This window comes from Artemia franciscana, unplaced genomic scaffold (assembly GCF_032884065.1).
Source record: "Artemia franciscana unplaced genomic scaffold, ASM3288406v1 PGA_scaffold_36, whole genome shotgun sequence".
Classification (NCBI taxonomy): Eukaryota; Metazoa; Arthropoda; class Branchiopoda; order Anostraca; family Artemiidae; genus Artemia; species Artemia franciscana.
The window spans coordinates 1,054,850-1,075,001 of record NW_027062672.1 but is presented as its reverse complement, the minus strand read 5'-3'; the positions used below and the strand labels follow the sequence as shown (position 1 = coordinate 1,075,001).

Here is a 20,152-nt window from a genome sequence, read left to right as displayed (position 1 = left end):
GTGTTTACATATAATAATGGTTATTGGGAAGTGTACAGTCGTTTTCAGGGGGATAAAAAACGACTTAGTGTAAAAGCACAAAAACCATGTAAATATATAAATTCCTTACTTTTGAAAAAATCGACATCTCTGGCAAAACCTGGATGCTAAAAAAAAAGAAGAGAAAAAGCATTAATTTGGTAAAAAGTGAAATTTTTTAACCAAAATAGTTGTCCAGTTGTAAAATGTTTTTTTAACATTGCAATGTACTTACAAAATGTCTCCCTTCTTTGACCGAGTTTATTGATTTTTGAATTGCAAACAGCTTGTTGGACTGTGATGAAATCTCGAGAGCCATCACTGATTGGAGTAAAGCCAAGACAGATAGTCTCAGTGAGGGACAAAGCTAGCATAGTCATTTTTCAGAGTTGTATAAAAACGATCACCCCCGCCGGAAATACCCCCCCCCCCCAGAAATACTCCCCCGAAGAAAACACCTCCCGCGGAAAATACCCTCCGCGAAAAATACCCCCGTGGGAAATGCCTCCTGCGAGAAATTTCCCCCGCGAAGAATACTCCCCAGAAAATCCCCCCGTGGGGGTGGATTTCCCCCCATAGCACTAAAGGTTTTAAGAGCTATATAGCACTAAAGGTTTTTGATGACTCAGGCAATTATCAATTATTAAGCTAGGAGTGAAAACTAGGTTCACACAATTTCTACCCTTCCTATAACCGCACTGTTCTTCTCTTAAAACTTTGTCAACAGCATCTTTAAGTCTAAAATGTATCATCATACTAAGTAATTTGCAACCTATAGAAACCAGGCTGATGCCTCTATAATTACCACACACTCTTATCACCTTTCTTGCACAGGGGTTTAATTAAAATTTTCCTAAAATCACTAGATACTTCCCCATTTTCAAAAATCATACTCATGACCATCAGTAACTTATTTCTAACCTCATACACACCATATTTAAGAAACTCGTGTGGCACACTATCAGCGTTGGGAGATTGGAGAGGAAGGAATGTTCCACGGAGGGGAGAATTTCCTTGCAATATTTGAGAAACGATCAGAAATTAAATATAAAAGAAACAAGTTTCCTCAACTGAAAGTAAGGAGCACCAGTAAAACTTAAAACGAATAGAAACCATTCCGTATAAGAGGGGGGTTGCCCTCTCCTATATAGCTTGCTCTTTACGTTAACGTTTAACTTTTCAAGTACTAAAAAGGTTTACTTTAAGAGCGAGGAATTAAGGAAGGGGCAACTCCCTTCATATACGGAATGATTTCCGCTCGTTTTAATGTTGCTCCTTACTTTCAGTTGAAAAAAGCTAGTTTTTCTTATTTAATTTAAAACAGACACCAATTGCCCATCTTTGTAAAGTTTAGAGCTACCATATAGAATAAATTTGCTTTCCCTTTGAAGGTGTATTAGGTTTCTATCTAATACCATTATATGGCCGTCTCTGTAAAATTTAGGGCTACCAATTAGACTAAGCTTCATAGCTTTAGAAGGCACATTAAGTTTCAGTTTAAGGCCTTTTTGAATGTTCCATTCTTTTAAGCCGGTGAACTCCACTGTTGCGCCAGTATCGAAAGCCCAAATTCTAGATAGGAACAAAATAGAAGAATTTATGGCTACCAGAAAATATTTCAGAGGCACGCTAAGTTTCAGTTTAAGACGCGTTTGAATTTTTTATTTTTTTAAGCCGAAGAACTCCATTGCTCTGCCAAAATCAAGAGCCCAAATTCAAAATAGGAGCCAACCGGCCGTCTCTGTAAAATTTAGGGCTACCAACTATAATAAATTTCATAGATTTAGAAGGCACATTAAGTTTCAATTTAAGACGTGTTAGAACTTTATTCTTTTTAGCCAAAGAACTAAATTGCTATGCCAAAACCGAAATTGAAAATAGGAGCCAACCGGCCATCTCAGTAAAATTTAGGGGTACTAACTAGTATAAATTTCATAAATTTAGAAGGCACATTAAGTTTCTTTTTAAGACGTGTTTGAACTTTTTATTCTTTTAAGCCGAAGAACTCCATTGCTATGCCAAAATCGAAAGCCCAAATTGAAAATAGGAGCCAATTGGCCGTCTCTGTACTGTTGTTCTACCGACTTGTGCAACAAAGAAGCTGTTCCTCCGCCCCCATTAAAAACAATTAATGGATCTTTAACAACACTTTCTCCTGAGGATATGATGGAATATGACATAAATAAACAGACTGGTAAGCATAAGTCGTCCAAAATCAAAACACATTCTCTACAAAACAGAGGTTGGAGTAACTGTTACTTGGTTCCCCTAGTTGCGTTCCAGAGCTAAATGATAGGGTAAAATTATAGCAGTTCATATAACTGGCTTACCAATAAAGTGAACATATCACTTGATGCCTTTTTTATGCTTTTTGCGAATATAATAATCACTTCTACCTTTGATTAAATAAAAAAACAAGTTTTTTTAAATGAAATTAAGGAGCGACATTAAAACTTAAAACGAACAGAAATTACTCCGTATATGAAAGGGGCTTTTCTTCCTCAACGCCTCCCTCTGTACGCTAAAGTTTGACTCTTTCTCTTAGCTCTACTTTTTTAAAAAGGAAAAAACTTTAGCGTAAAGAGCGGGGCATTGAGGAAGAATAGCCCCTTTCATATTCGGAGTAATTTTTGTTCGTTTTAAGTTTTAATGTCGCTCCTTACTTTCATTTAAAAAAAACTTGTTTTTTTATTTAATTTCTGGACGTTTTTTAATTCATGCTTGTTTTGATCTTGGCTCTCCGCACATAAATAATTAAAACGAAATTTGCATATTAATTTTCTTTTTGGCTAAATGGCTTTCTCATAGTTTTAATCGGAAGATTTTGAGAAAAAAGGAGAGAGGGAGGAAGCCTATCTGCCCTCTAATATTTGATTACTTAAAAAGGCAACTAGAATTTTTAATTGTTTTACGAACATTTTCATTAATAAAAAATATACGTAACTGAAGAATTAATTTACGTAACGCACTTCTAAATTCGTATATTTTTATTGCGTATATGAGGGAGTTCACCCCTCGTCGATACCTCGCTCTTTACACTAAAGCTTAAATTCTGTCCCAATTCCTTAAGAATGACCCTTGAATCACAAAGGCCGTGGAATAAATAGTTGAAATTACTAAAAATACTTTCGCGTAAAGAGCGAGGTATTACGAAGAGGTAAACCCCTCATATGCGCAATAATTTCTCCTCGTTTTAAGTTTTAATGCTGCTCCTCACTTTCAGTAGAAAAAAACTTCTCATATTTATTTTTTCCTTGTTTTTTTAAATAATGCTAAAAAATCCTGCGCCCCCTTCATTGAGAGTCTCTTCCCCCATGAGAAGTTTTACCATGGAAAGATCCTCCCGCGTAGCCTCCCCACCTCAACTCTCCCTCCCAAACCCAAAAAATCCCCCTGAAAACGTCCGTACACTTCCCAGTAACCATTACTATATGTAAACACAGGTCAAAGTTTGTAACTTGCAACCCCTCCCAGGGAGACTGCGGGGTATTAAGTTGTCCCCAAAGACATATTTATTAGGTTTTTTGACTATGGTGAATAAAATGGCTATCTCAGAATTTTGATCCGGTGACTTTTGGGAAAAAATGAGCGTGGGAGGGGGCCTAGGTGCCCTCCAATTTTTTGGTCACTTAAAAAGGGCACTAGAACTTTTAATTTCCGTTAGAATGAGCCCTCCCGCGACATTCTAGGACGACTGGGTCGATACGATCACCCCTGGGAAAAAAACAACAACAAAAAAACAAATAAACACGCATCCATGATTTGTCTTCTGGCAAAAAATGCGAAATTCCACATTTTTGTAGATAGGAGGTTGAAACTTCTACAATAAGGTTCTCTGATACGCTGAATCTGATGGTATGATTTTCGTTAAGATTGTATGACTTTTAGGGGGTGTTTTCCCCTATTTTCTAAAATGAGGCAAATTTTCTCAGGCTCGTAACTTTTGATAGGTCAGACTAATCTTGATGAAAGTTATATATTTGAAATCAGCATTAAAATGCGATTTTTTGATGTAGCTATTGATATCAAAATTCCATTTTTTAGAGTTTTGGTTACTATTGAGCCGGGTCGCTCAATAGTTCTACAGTTCGTTACCACGAACTGTTTGATTCAAATTTAAGCACTTTTTAACCTAGCCTAACCCAACCTAGTCTAACCTAACCTTATTATAAATAATTATAGCACTGAGAAAATGTAGTATTATTTTGTCAAAACGACGGATAACTAGTACTTTAGTTGAAAATTTGTCATTTTTAAGAGCTTGAAAAGTGCTTAAGTTCGAATTTGTGGTAGAAGCGATTATTATAATAATCGCTTCACGATTATTTCACGATCACGGGTGCTTTAGTGTAAAGAGCGAGGTATTAACGAGGGGACAAACCCCCTCATATACACAATAAAAATATAAGAATATAGAAGTTTGTTACGTAAGTAATTTCTTAAGTTACGTTTATTTTTTACTAATAAAAAAGTTCTTTAAAAATTAAAAGTTCTAGTTGCCTTTTTAAGGAACCAAAAGATTGGAGGGCAACTAGGCCTCCTTCCCTCCCTTATTTCTCAAAATTGTCTGATCAGAACTAAGAGAAAGCAATTAAACCAAAAAAAGAATTAATGTGCAAATTTCATCTTAATAATTTATGTGCGGAGGGCCAAAATCAAACATGCATTAATTCAAAAACGTTCAGAAATTAAATAAAAAAAAGTTTTTTTAACGAAAGTAAGGAGCAACATTAAAACTTAAAACGAACAGAAATTACTCCGTGTATGAAAGAAACCGTTCCCTTCTCAACGCCCCGCTCTTTACGCTAAAGTTTTTTACTGTTCAGTAAAGTAGAATTGACAGAAAAAGTCAAATATTAGCGTAAAGAGCAGGGCATTGAGAAGGGAACAGTCCCTTTCATACATGGAGTAATTTCTGTTCGTTTTAAGTTTTAATGTTGCTCCTTACTTTCAGTGACAAAAAAATAGTTTTTTTTTTAATTTAATACATTAAAGTGGCTAACGTTTTAGTCTGTTCTGCAATTATAACAATACATATTGAAGGTTTCTTGTCATTCGCCATCTTGGAACAAAATGATAGCAAATAATTATCATTGATGGTAAAGGAGTTCTAGAAAATGTCCTTTGTTGCAGGGAAAATTGCAAATAATGTATCCTGGATAAGCCTAAATTAAATACACGACAGTTAGTGGTTTAATTGGCGTCACTGATAAATCAAGCAGGACCAATTACAACTTGCGGTGCACCTAATGCCCGAGCCACATTGTGATTACAATTGCCACTAATATCAAAATTATGCAAGACTACAGCGCTAGTAATTTATCCCGGTCTTAATTTTGTGAGTTGAGCTATGTTTAGCTTTAAAGCGTAAGTTTTATGGTTGACCAATTAGTGGTGATTTGAAGCGTAATTTGTGGAACTAGAAAAGATGCAAACTGGTAACGGCAGTTTTTATGGCCCTTGGTATTAACCAAGTGACATATAGCGATCGCAAATTGTGTCGGTCTGTCTGTCGGTCCCGGTTTTGCTACTTTAGGCACTTCCAGGTAAGCTAGGACGATGAAATTTGGCAAGCGCATCAGGGACCGGACCAGATTAAATTAGAAATAGTCGTTTTCCCGATTTGACTATCTGGGAGGGAGTGGGGGCCGCTTAATTCGGAAAAAATAGAAAAAACTTAAGTATTTTTAACTTATGAGCAGGTGATGGGACCTTAATGAAATTTGATGTTTGGAATGATATTGTGTCTCAGAGCTCTTATTTTAAATCCTGACCAGATCTGATGACATTGGGGGGAAACCTAAAATCTTGGAAAACACTTAGGGTGGAGGGATCGGGATGAAACTTGATGGGAAAAATTAACACAAGTCCTAGATACATGATTGACATAACCGGAACGGATCTGCTCTCTTTGGGGTAGTCGGGGGGGGGGTTAATACTGAAAAATTAGAAAAAATGAGGTATTTTTAACTTACGAACGGGTGATCGGATTTCAATGAGATTTGATGTTTAGAAGGATATCGTGTCTCAAAGCTCCTATTTTAAATCCTTAACGGATCTGGTGACATTGGGGGGAGTTTGGGGGGACCTAAAATCATGGAAAACACTTAGATTGGAGGGAGTTGGAGGGGGAAACCGGAATTCTTGGGAAACGTGAAAATTGGGGTATTTTTATCTTAAGAATAGGTAATAGGATCTTAATGAAATTTGATATTTAGAAGGAATCAATGTCTAAGAGCTCTTATTTCAAATCTCGACGAGATCTTTTGACATTTGGGGGGGTTGGAGGGGGAAATCTTGAAAAACACTTGGAGTGGAGGAATCGGGATGAAGCTTGGTGGATAGAATAAGTAAATGTGATGATACTTAATTGACGTAACCGTAATGGATTCGCTCTCTTTGGGGGAGTTGGGGGGGGAGGATTCAGTGATTTGGTGAGTTTGGTGCTTCTGGACGTGCTAGAACGATGGAAATTGGTAGGCGTGTCAGGGAGCTGCACAAATTGACTTGTTAAGTCGTTTTCCCAGATTCGACCATATGGGGGGCTAAAGGGAGAGGAAAAATTGGAAAAAATGAGGTATTTATAACTTACGAGAGGGTGATCGGATCTTAATGAATTTTGTTATTTAGAAGGACATCGTGACTCAGAGCTCTTATTCTAAATCCTGACCGGCATTAAGCCTCTGATTTTCCTTTTAAATCAATCTATTGATTCTTAGAATTTTGTTAGAGCTCATACCACATGAGCTCTTGCCTCTTAGCTCTTCTTGCCTCGTCACAAGTGCCATATGAGCTCTTAGCTCTTGTTTTGTCTATATTATGACTCTGGAGATATACAAAAACATCGATTTAGTGAACAAAAACTTTTGGACAAATTAATGTTGGTATTGGTTTCTCGACCAATTTTTTGTCATTTTAATTTTCCATATCTGTTTTGTACGTGTGACACTAAAATGAATGAAAACATCTATGTTTAACTAATATTGTTTTTATGGCACTTGATATTAACCAAGTGACATATAGCAATCGCAAATTCTGTCGGTCTGTCGGTCCCGGTTTTGCTACTTTAGGCACTTCCAGGTAAGCTAGGACGATGAAATTTCGCAAGCGTATCAGGGACCGGACCAGATTAAATTAGAAATAGTCGTTTTCCCGATTTGACCATCTGGGGAGGGGGGAGTGGGGGACCGGTTAATTCGAAAAAAAATAGAAAAATTGAAGTATTTTTAACTTATGAGCGGGTGATGAGCTCTTAATGAAATTTGATGTTTCGAATGATATTGTGTCTCAGAGCTCTAATTTTAAATCCTAACCGGATCTGATCACATTGGGGGGAGTTGGAGGGGAGAAACCTAAAATCTTGGAAAACACTTAGAGTGGAGGGATCGGGATGAAACTTGGTGAGAAAAATAAGCACAAGTGGCTTTGGGGTAGTTGGGGGGGGGGGGGGGGGTAATTCTGAAAAATTAGAAAAAATGAGGTATTTTTAACTTACGAACGGGTGATCGGATCTCAATGAAATTTGATATTTCGAAGGATATCGTGTCTCCGAGCTCTTATTTGAAATCCCGGATCTGGTGACATTGGGGGGGAGTTGGGAGGGGGAAATCTAAAACTTGGAAAACACTTAGAGTGGAGGGATCGGGATGAAACTTGGTGTTAAAAATAAGGACAACTCCTAGATATATGATTGACATAACCGGAACGGATCCGATCTCTTTGGGGTAGTTGGGGGGGGGGGGGGGTAATTCTGAAAAATTAGAAAAAATGAGGTATTTTTAACTTACGAACGGGTGATCGGATCTCAATAAAATTTGATATTTAGAAGGATATAGTGTCAAAAAGCTCTTATTTTAAGTACCGACCGGATCTGGTGACTTTGGGGTGGAGGAACCTAAAATCATGGAAAACGCTTAGATTGGAGGGATCAGGATGAAACTTGGTGGGAAAAATAAGCAGAAGTCTTAGATACGTGATTTAAATAATTGGAACGGATCCGCTCTATTGGGGGGGGGAGTTAATTCTGAAAAATTAGAAGAAATGATGTATTTTTAACTTACGAAGGAGTGATCGAATCTTCATGAATCTTCTTATTTAGAAGAATTCCGTGACTCAGATCTCTTATTTTAAATCTCAACCGGATCCAGCGTAATTGGGGGGGGGGCAGCTGAGGGGAACCGGAAATCTTAGAAAATACTTAAAACGGTGAGATAAGGATGAAACTGGATGGAAAGAATAAAAACCTGTCTAAGACACGTGACTGACATAATCGGACCGGATCTGCCTTCTTTGGTGGAGTTGGGGGGGGTAATTTTGAAAATTGAGGTATTTGTAACTTACGAAAGGATGAACAGATCTTAATGAAATTTGATATTTAGATGTGTCTTGCGCTTTAAAGCTCTAATTTTAAATTCCAACCAGATCCTGTGACATTGGGGGGAGTTGGAGGGGGAAACCGGAATTCGTGGAAAACGTGAAAATTGGGGTATTTTTTATTTTACAAATAGGCGATCGGATCCTAATGAAATTTGATATTTAGAAGGAATTCATGTCTCAGAGCTCTTATTTCAAATCCCGACCAGATCTTTTGACATTGGGGGGAGTTGGAGGGGGAAATTTTGGAAAACACTTGGAGTGGAGGATTCAGAATGAAGCTAGGTGGATAGAATAAGCAAATGTCCTTGGTACGTGATTGACGGAACCGTACTAGATTCGCTCTCTTTGGGGGAGTTGGGGGGAGGGGTTCAGTGATTTGGCGAGTTTGGTGCTTCTGGACGTGCAAGGACGATGAAAATTGGTAGGCGTGTCAGGGAGCTGCACAAATTGACTTGATAAAGTCGTTTTAGCAGATTTGACCATCTGGGGGGCTAAAGGGAGAGGAAAAATTGGAAAAAATTAGGTATTTATAACATACGAGTGGGTGATCGGATCTTAATGAATTTTGATATTTAGAAGGACGTCATGACTCAGAGCTCTTATTTTAAATCTTGACCGATATGAAGCCTCTTATTTTCCTTTTAAATCTATTTATTGTTTCATAGAATTTTGCTAGAGCTCATACCATATGATCTCTTGGCTCTTAGCTCTTCTTGCCTCGTCACAAGTGCCATATGAGCTCTTAGCTCTTTTTTTTACAGGTATGACTACACTTTGGCTTGGCTATACGCTTTAATAATATTTTTAACCCAATATACAAAACAAGACAAAAGTGAAGTAATGAATTGCAAAAGGAAAGAGAGCAAAATAAAGCAAAAAAAAAACAAAAACGTGGGATAAGACAAAGAAAAGGCTGAAACTTTGAAATACCAGACTCGAACAACTCTTCATGCAACAGGGCCAGTTTTTGCAGTTATATCTGAAACATTAAAATTCTGCAGATTTTTTCTATTCTTATACTGTGGTGGCAATTAAATTGAAAATCTTATATACCGAAAATACACTGAGCGGAGAGCTAAGTTTTTTTTTCAGTTTTGCTTTTGCAGGGAGTGTGTTGATTTTCGACGGTCGAATTATTTTTCTTCCGTTATTTTATTTTAATTTTCAACCACTCGTTTTATTACTTGAAATGAGGCAAAAATTCAGAAATTAAGACAAAACAAGCCCTCTCCCAACATTCTCTGTCTAAGTAATCTTGATGTTTGTCCTGATGTAAATTTCGGACAAATTTTTTTTTTTTTTTTTTTGCTCCTTTGTGGCTCAGTCTGAGCCACAGACTGATTACTTGATTACACTTTTATTACTTGAAATGAGGCAAAAATTAAGAAATTAAGACCAAACAAGCCCTCTCCCAACATTCTCTGGCTAAGTAGTCTTGATATTTGTCCTGATGTAAATTCGGCCTCTTCGTCTGTTTTTTTAGTTTTTTCAAATTAGTTTCATTTATCTTCAGTTCTTATGTTGTCACTTGTTATTAACTTGTTCCTTTTGCTCCCTAGTGGCTCAGTCTGAGCTCTAGTTTTTGTTTTCAAGTTTTCGTGAACGCGAATTGGGTTTCATTGCTTTCCCTCGAAAAAGACGTTTATCAATAAAGTACTATCTTTGCCGTAATAATATAAAACTAAAGTTTATAATGGAAACACACCGAATAAAAAAAAAAAATAATTTAGTCTTTGTGACAAAAAAAACAAAAAAAAACAATTTAGTACAAAAAAGACTGTAAAAACAATGTTCAAAACAGTATAGCTTTACTCAGTAAAGCTATAAGCTAATAGCTTTACTGAGATAAAAAAGGGAGATAAAAAGGGAGATAATTACCAGAATTAGAGCCATAATTTTCTATTTTCTAATTATAAATTACTGTTTGATTGTTATCTCACTCATTTTTATTCAAGTTACGCCTTTGATGCATGTATTATTTTCATATTAGTTTTTTTTTTGCTTGTGGCATTCGTTTATCAATAAACTATTATGTCACCTGTCCTATAAGATGAGAATATAAAACAATGAAGGAGCATCCTTTTTTTACTTAGCCTAAGCGCGATAGTATACCCTATAATCAGTTAATACGATGTAAAGTTATTTTTAGCCTAAAACTTGCCGTTAAAATTTTTTCCAAATGAGTCGTTGAACGAATCGATCTTGAAGCCGAATGAGTTTCAAACCGGGATCGAGCGTCTTGGCATTATCATCAGCTATGAGCTCTTCTCCAATGGTCACACGATCATCCATTTTATTTGAAAAGTCTGGCAAAAAAAATATGCAATAAAACAGGTGATGACACGGGGGAGGGTAATTGAAAGAAATGGGGAATAGGTACTAAACCTGAAGCAATTGCGTATGACATGACAAGTTAATCATTCCAAGTTGCTTTTAACCTAAAGTTTTGTCATTTTTCTAGTACTAAATCAGTCATTGATTGAGTCAATTTTGAAGCTCAAGGAGAGTCAGTCATCACTCGAGCCTCTTGCCATCATCACCAATCCGGTTGTATATGGAGTTCTTTTGGCTGGAATTTGTCTAGTATCCATTTTCGCAATTCTTGGCATATGCATCTTAAGACAAGACACGTAAGGACCCTAAACGTCAGAAAAACACACTACTACTAACACGTCGTCATGTTCGTCCATCCAGTAGCATCAATCAGCAAGAATATGAAGGGGAGGGGGGAGAATAGCAAAATATATTTTCAAAATTTATGGGTAGGCACTTTTGTTGCTTTTGCAATTAAAAAAACATGAGAAAGGTATTTTTAATGAAAATACCTAAAAATGGTGTTTTTAAACTCTAGAGGGAGAAAATAAAATCTAGGGGAGGGCGAATCTAGTCGTAGCAGCCCAAAACTGTCTGGGACCAACAAAGCACAAAGCAGTCAGTTTCTGGGCTATATCTAAGTCAAGGGTCACACTCCTCAAGAGAGGTCTTGCGACAGAAAGGTTTCAACTGCAGCCACCATGCGGTGGCTTACCAGTGAGCTTACCATGAAGCTTACCAATGACTTACACAATGAGCTTACCATCATTGTGCTGTCCCAAGACATTATTTTTTCAAATGAGAGCGAATTAAAACCTGAAACGATCGATGTAGTAATTTTTTATAAATACGGTTAATTAGGATATTTAGTGCATTACCTTCTCTCGAATCATAATCACATTAGGGAAAATAGAGATAAATGACCAATCTAGTGACAATTAAATCATTAATCAGCATTATAGTATCAGCACTCATATTTTTTATATTTTACACAAAACTCACTAAAACATTTTAATTAAAGGAAACACACCCAAGAAGTGAAGTTAGGTTAATCGTAATGAAATACAACCTTTGCTTTATATAATAATATGGTTTGGGCAATATATTTCCACATTAATGGGGGGGAGGGTAAAGTATTTGGACAGCGCCCTTAACCTAATCCCACCCTCTAATATGCAAATATATAGCCCTAAGTCCAATGCATTATATCACCAATCACTTGTCTTTGTGGCAATGACGCCAGTTTTCTGAGATTTAGTCTAAGCGTAATTCTTGAGTGTTTTGTGTAATTAACAAGTATCTAACTTCATATTAAATATTTGCAAATACGGTTAATTAGCACCTTTAGAGCATTACCTTCTCCACAATCATCATCAGATTAGGAAAAATGGAAACAAATAACAATCTAGTGACAATTAAATCATTAATTAGCGTTAAAGGATCAACACTTATATTTTTATGTTTTAATCAACAATTATAATGCGTATTAGGGCATTTGACATCTGGACATTACGTGTCATCTGATGATATTTTATATAAAAATATATGAATTAATGTACCATTTTTTTGTGAACAAATGGGATTTTCCTTCTTACAGCCATTGGTTTCAAGGCAGCGTGTTGTGAAAGCATACGTTTTCTTTGAGAATTTGAAATATTTACTTAAATGTGATGCACATTTTACAAATTTTATTAGTTAAGAAAATCTCCGAAAAATGCCGGTGTAAACAAACTAAGTAACCATAATTAATATTCGCTATACTAATTTAACTATTCTGACATAGCCTTCTACTATTCTGATTGTCATCGGCTTGGCAATCAAGTTTGTATTACTTCTAGTACTGTTACTTATCCGAGCCTTCTGTTTGAGTCAAATTGACTAGTTTGGCCCTTGCTCAGCCCTTTGCACATAAAGTCCTCCACAGTTTACAGAAGGTTTACAGTTTCCTACCGGAAGGAGATAAAAGGACTACACCTTTTGTTATTAGAGGTATTATAAGCTCTTTTTTAACCTCCCACCTGCGGCCAGAAATTCTAGATTAACAGCAAAATAGGGACCTACTCACCGTCTCATCGCAATTATTCAAATGCAGAATAGATTTAGAAGTTTGCTTAATCAGAACCATGACTTTTACGTGATATTTTCTTTAAGTGTAATATATTTGTTTTGCTTTAGTCAATTTGTTGGAATTTTTTATTGTATATTTTTTGTTGCATTTCATCAGATTTTTTTTATTGCTCCTGATTGTTAACTCGAGTTTAAAAATGGAAAATAATCTCATTCATGTACATATATATATATATATATATATATATATATATATATATATATATATATATATATATATATATATATATATATATATATATATATATATATATATATATATATGTACATGAATGAGATTATTTTCCATTTTTAAACTCGAGTTAACAATCAGGAGCAATAAAAAAATCTGATGAAATGCAACAAAAAATATACAATAAAAAATTCCAACAAATTGACTAAAGCAAAACAAATATATTACACTTAAAGAAAATATCACGTAAAAGTCATGGTTCTGATTAAGCAAACTTCTAAATTTATTCTGCATTTGAATAATTGCGATGAGACGGTGAGTAGGTCCCTATTTTGCTGTTAATCTAGAATTTCTGGCCGCAGGTGGGAGGTTAAAAAAGGGCTTATAATACCTCTAATAACAAAAGGGGGAGTCCTTTTATCTCCTTCCGGTAGGAATCTGTAAACTGTGGAGGACTTTATCTGCAAAGTGCTGAGCAAGGGCCAAACTAGTCAATTTGACTCAAACAGAAGGCCCGGATAAGTAACAGTACTAGAAGTGATACAAACTTGATTGCCAAGCCGATGACAATCAGAATAGTAGAAGGCTATGTCAGAATAGTTAAATTAGTATAGCGAATATTAATTATGGTTACTTAGTTTGTTTACACCGGCATTTTTCGGAGATTTTCTTAACTAATAAAATATGTAAAATGTGCATCACATTTAAGTAAATATTTCAAATTCTCAAAGAAAACGTATGCTTTCACAACACGCTGCCTTGAAACTAAGCATCGGCACTGTTTCTGTTTTTGAGAAAAACAGAAACAGAAAAAAACAGTTAGAAAAAAAACAGAACAGAAACAGAAACAGGTCAAACAAAAACAGGTGACCTGTTTCTGTAATCTATTCTGTTTTTTGAAAAAACAGAAAACAGCTGTTTTTTTAAAAAAAACAGCTGTTTTAACAGCTGTTTTTCCTGTTTTTTCCTTACTTCTTCTATTTCTAATAGGAAAGAAAACATCTTCTTGTTAAATCCTTGTAGTTACATACAAAAGATGAGCAACTTCGTGTAATTCAACACACTAGCGTATTTTTAGGGGGGGGGCGAAATTTGTCATAAAATGTGTCCAATCGGGTGATACCAACGCTATATTCCTTTCAAGCTTAAATGTCATTTATAATTGGCAATTTACCCTAGTTGCTCTTAGACCGTTGCTTTAGCGGTAAACCATTGCTCAAAGCATATACCAACACTATATTCACCGCTTAAAGCACGGATGCTTTCAAGCCGAGGCTACTTAGACCGCTGCTTGCTAATATATACCAGACAGACACAGAGTCATCCCATCTAGCTTATGTCCACCGCTTAAGTTAGAGGCTATTTAAACCGTCGCTATAGCGGTAACCCATTGCTCTAAGCAAATGCCAACGCTCTATAACGCTCTATGGTTAGACCATTGCTCAAGTGGTAATAACCCTCCGCTACACACATACCAAGGTGTCTAGGTTCACCGCTTAAAGTACGGATGCCTTCAAGCCGTGGCTTGTTGGACCGCTGTTCTAGCGGTAACCCATTGCTCTAAGTAAATACCAACGCTATATTCCTCTTTTATATAGGGTTTCATTGAGCCCATGTTTGCCGCTTAAAGCACGAATCCTTAAAGCCGTCAATGGTTAGACCGTTGCTCAAGCGGTAATAGCCATCCGCTACACATATCAAACAGTTCGTGGTAACGAACTGTAGTAAGGAGCGATCCGGCTCAATAGTAACCAAAACTCTAAAAAATTGAGTTTTGATATCAATAGCTACATCAAAAGAATCGCATTTTAATGCTGATTTTAAATATATAAGTTTCATCAAGTTTAGTCTTATCCATTAAAAGTTACGAGCCTGAGAAAATTTGCCTTATTTAGGAAAATAGGGGGAAACACCCCCTAAAAGTCGTAGCATCTTAACGAAAATGACACCATCAGATTCAGCGTATCAGAGAACCCTATTGTAGAAGTTTCAAGCTCCTATCTAAGAAAATGTGGAATTTTGCATTTTTTGCCAGAAGACAAATCACGGGTGCGTGTTTATTTGTTTGTTTTTTTGTTTGTTTTTTTTTTTCCCAGGGGTCATCGTATCGACCAAGTGGTCCTAGAACGTCACAAGAGGGCTCATTCTAACGGAAATGAAAAGTTCTAGTGCCCTTTTTAAGTGACCAAAAAAATTGGAGGGCATCTAGGCCCCCTCCCACGCCCATTTTTTTCCCAAAGTCAACGGATCAAAATTTTGAGATAGCCATTTTGTTTAGCATAGTCGAAAATCATAATAACTATGTTTTTGGGGAAGACTTACTCCCCCACAGTCCCTGGGGGAGGGGTTGCAAGTTACAAACTTCAACCAGTGTTTACATATAATAATGGTTATTGGGAAGTGTACAGACGTTTTCAGAGGTATTTTTTTGGTTTTGGGGGTAGGGTTGAGGGAGGGGGCTATGTGGGAGGATCTTTCCTTGGAGAAATATGCCATGGGGGAAAAAATTCAATGAAAAGGGCGCAGGACGAATCTGGTCACGTTAGAAAAAAACGTCAAATTAAGAGCTTAATATACAATGCTGGGTGTTCGGAGCCTCTCTATTATGGAGTATAATTTGAAAATAACACAACTATACGAGTGATAAAACATATATACCACAACCATAACTCAACTAGCGAAAGAACTGCTAAGAGATAACACTACTATAAAGCGAAAACAGGTGAAAACTAACGGGAAAATAAACGAACTAATAGGTGGAAGGGGCCCAGAGAAAAAATATAATCCTTTTTCAATTTTGAGCCTAACTTCTGCAAAGGATTAATAATGTCAGAAGCCCCGAAATACCGAATTATTTTCTTTTCAAACAGTTCGTGGTAAGGAACTGTAGAAAGGGGCGACCCGGCTCAATAGTAAACGAAACTCTAAAAATCGGAATTTTGATGCTAAAAGATACATCAAAAGAATCGAATTTTTACGCTGATTCTAAATATATAAGTTTCAATTAATTTTGTCTTTGTCATCAAAAGTTATTTGCCCTGAGAAAATTTGCCCTATTTTGGAAAAAAGGGGGAAACATCCCCTAACAGTCATAGAATCTTAACGAAAATCACACTATCGCATTCGGTATATCAGAGAACTCTCTAGCAAAAATTTCAAGCTCCTATCTAAAAAATGTGGAATTTTGTATTTTTTGCCAGAAGGACAAATCACGGGTGCGTGTTTATTTGTTGTTTTTTTTTCCCAGGGGTCATCTTATCGACCAAGTGGTCCTAGAATGTCGTGAGAGGGCTCATTGTAACGGAAATGAAAAGTTCCAGTGCCCTTTTTAAGTGACCAAAAAAATTGGGTGGCAAATAGGCCCCCTCCCATGCTCATTTTTTCCAAAAGTCAACAGATTAAAATTTTAAGATAGCCATTTTGTTCAGCATAGTCGAAAACCATAATAACTATGTCTTTGGGAATGACTTACTCCCCCACAATCCCTGAGGGAGGGGCTGCAAGTTACAAACTTTGACTAGTGTTTACATATAGTAATGGTTATTGGGAAGTGTTCAGACGTTTTCATGTTTTTTTTTTGGTTTGAGGGGGTGGGGTTGATGGGAGAGGGCCTTGTGGGAGGATCTTTCCTTTGAGGAATATGTCACGGGGGAAGAAAAATTCAATGAAAAGGGCGCAGGATTTTCTAGCACTACTATAAAAAAAACAATGAAAAATAAACATGAAAACGTTTTTTTCAAATGAAAGTAAGGAATAGCATTGAAATTTAAAACAAACAGAGATTATTACGCATATGAGGGGTTCTAAAATTACTTTAGCATAAAGAGCGAGGTATTTAGGAGGAGATAAATACCTCGCTCTTTATGCTAAAATATTTTTAGTGATTTCAACTATTTATTCTTCGGCCTATTTGATTCAGGGGTCATTCTTAAAGAATTGGGACAAAACTTACGATTTAGTGTAAAGAGCAAGGTATTAACGAGGGTACAAACCCCCTCGTACACATAATAAAAGTATAAGAATATAAAAGTTTGTTACGTAAGTTAATTCTTAAGTTACGTATATTTTTTACTAATAAAAGCGTTCGTTGAATATTAAAAGTTCTAGTAGCCTTTTTAAGTAACCGAAAAATTGGAGGGCAGCTAGGCCTCCTTCCCCACCCCTTATTTCTCAAAATCGTCTGATCAAAACTAAGAGAAAGCCATTTAGCCAAAAAAAATTAATATACTAATTTCATTTCAATAATTTATGTGCGGAAAGCCAAAATCAAACATGCATTAATTCAAAAACGTTCAGAAATTAAATAAAAAAAACTAGTTTTTTTAACTGAAAGTAAGGAGCGACATTAAAACTTAAAATGAACAGAAATTACTCCGTATATGAAATGGGTTGTCCCCTCCGCAGTCCCACGCTCTTTACGCTAAAGTTTTTAATTGTTTTAAAAAGTAGAATTGTGGCAAAGAGTCAAACTTTAGCGTAAAGAGCGAGGGACTGCGGAGGGGACAACCCATTTCATATACGGAGTAATTTCTGTTCGTTTTAAGTTTTAATGTCGCTCCTTACTTTCAGTTAAAAAAACTAGTTTTTTTTATTTAATACCAACAGTAGAGACATTGTCATATGGGGTTCCCATCTAGCCCATGTCCACTGTATAGCGTTCAAGCTTCTCTCTCTTTCTCTATCTCTCTCTTTCGCTCAGATTTACCCCGCCGTGAATTAGCATGAGAGGTTCACTCTAGTTGAGCATTGTGGAGTGACATGCATGAGAGGAAAATTTTCAAGTAGTCAACCCGTAGTCAACGGGTTGACTCTATTTCGGCATTGTCAAGGGACATGCATGCACGGAGAGGTGTAGCATAAAAGGGGGACAGTCACAACGGCAATCAAAGGGGTAAAATTAACCTTGACTGGGTTGCCCACTTAATTGGACAATCGGTCTTAGCTTTTTTCTACAATTGGCCATGACTTTGACTTTTCCCACAACTATTCCCTTTTTGTTGAAATTCAAAAATCAACGGTATCATGGTATCATGCCCGCTAGATGTGCGTTTCGGTACGGTAGGTACGAGTAGGTATCATGCGTTTCGGTATCATGTCCGCTAGATAGCGCGGTATTTGAAAAAAAAAAAACAGAAAAAAAAACAGAAAACAGATAAAAAAAAACAGAAACGGAAAAAAACAGATGAAAAAAAAAAACAGAACAGAAACAGAAACAGGTAAAACAAAAACAGGTAGCCTGTTTCTGTTTTCTGTTCTGTTTTTTGTAAAAACAGAAACAGAAACAGGCAGAAACAGGCAAGAAAAAACAGAAACAGAAACAGAAAACAGAAACAGTGCCGATGCATACTTGAAACCAATGGCTGTAAGAAGGAAAATCCCATTTGTTCACAAAAAAATGGTACATTAATTCATATATTTTTATATAAAATATCATCAGATGACACGTAATGTCCAGATGTCAAATGCCATAATACGCATTATAATTGTTGATTAAAACATAAAAATATAAGTGTTGATCCTTTAACGCTAATTAAAGATTTAATTGTCACTAGATTGTTATTTGTTTCCATTTTTCCTAATCTGATGATGATTGTGGAGAAGGTAATGCTCTAAAAATGCTAATTAACCGTATTTGCAAATATTTAATATGAAGTTAGATACTTGTTTATTACACAAAACACTTAAGAATTACGTTTAGGCTAGATCTCAGAAAACTGGCGTCATTGACACAAAGACAAGTGATTGGTGATATAATGCATTGGACTTAGGGCTATATATTTGCACATTAGAGGGTGGGATTAGGTTAGGGGCGCTGTCCAAATACTTTATCCCCCCTACTAATGTGGAAATATATAGCCCAAACCATATTGTTATATAAAGTAAAGGTTATATTTCATTAGGATTAACCTAACTTCACTTCTTGGGTGTGTTTCCTTTAATTAAAATGTTTTGATGAGTTTTGTGTAAAATATAAAAAAATATGAGTGCCGATACTTTAATGCTGATTAATGATTTAATTGTCACTAGGTTGGTCATTTATCTCTATTTTCCCTAATGTGATTATGATTCGAGAGAAGGTAATGCACTAAATATCCTAATTAACCGTATTTATAAAAAATTACTACATCGATCGTTTCAGGTTTTAATTCGCTCTCATTTGAAAAAATAATGTCTTGGGACAGCACAATGATGGTAAGCTCATTGTGTAAGTCATTGGTAAGCTTCATGGTAAGCTCATTGGTAAGCCACCGCATGGTGGCTGCAGTTGAAACCTTTCTGTCGCAAGACCTCTCTTGAGGAGTGTGACCCTTGACTTAGATATAGCCCAGAAACTGACTGATTTGTGCTTTGTTGGTCCCAGAAAGTTTTGGGCTGCTACGACTAGATTCGCCCTCCCCTAGATTTTATTTTCTCCCTCTAGATTTTAAAAACACCATTTTTAGGTATTTTCATTAAAAATACCTTTCTCGTTTTTTTAATTGCAAAAGCAACAAAAGTGCCTACCCATAAATTTTGAAAATATATTTTGCTATTCTCCCCCCTCCCCTTCATATTCTTGCTGATTGATGCTACTGGATGGACGAACATGACGACGTGTTAGTAGTAGTGTGTTTTTCTGACGTTTAGGGTCCTTACGTGTCTTGTCTTAAGATGCATATGCCAAGAATTGCGAAAATGGATACTAGACAAATTCCAGCCAAAAGAACTCCATATACAACCGGATTGGTGATGATGGCAAGAGGCTCGAGTGATGACTGACTCTCCTTGAGTTTCAAAATTGACTCAATCAATGACTGATTTAGTACTAGAAAAATGACAAAACTTTAGGTTAAAAGCAACTTGGAATGATTAACTTGTCATGTCATACACAATTGCTTCAGGTTTAGTACCTATTCCCCAGTTCTTTCAATTACCCTCCCCCGTGTCATCCCCCGTGTCATCCCCTGTTTTATTGCATTTTTTTGCCAGACTTTTCAAATAAAATGGATGATCGTGTGACCATTGGAGAAGAGCTCATAGCTGATGATAATGCCAAGACGCTCGATCCCGGTTTGAAACTCATTCGGCTTCAAGATCGATTCGTTCAACGACTCATTTGGAAAAAATTTTAACCACAAGTTTTAGGCTAAAAATAACTTTACATCG

At 36.2% G+C, this 20,152-nt stretch overlaps 1 protein-coding gene across 2 annotated transcripts in view; it reads left to right on the top strand.

The window, feature by feature from the left end:
- Window positions 1-20,152, top strand: part of LOC136041752 (BMP and activin membrane-bound inhibitor homolog) — a 55,714-nt gene that overhangs the window by 29,068 nt on the left and 6,494 nt on the right. The window contains exons 4-5 of one of the 2 annotated variants that reach the window (XM_065726507.1): window positions 2,016-2,212; window positions 10,856-11,043. In XM_065726507.1, coding sequence (XP_065582579.1) covers window positions 2,016-2,212; window positions 10,856-11,028 — 370 coding nt within the window. In that variant the 3' untranslated portion in view covers window positions 11,029-11,043. Of the gene's footprint in view, window positions 1-2,015; window positions 2,213-10,855; window positions 11,044-20,152 lie in introns of those variants that run through there. The other variant, XM_065726508.1, reaches the window with a different exon arrangement.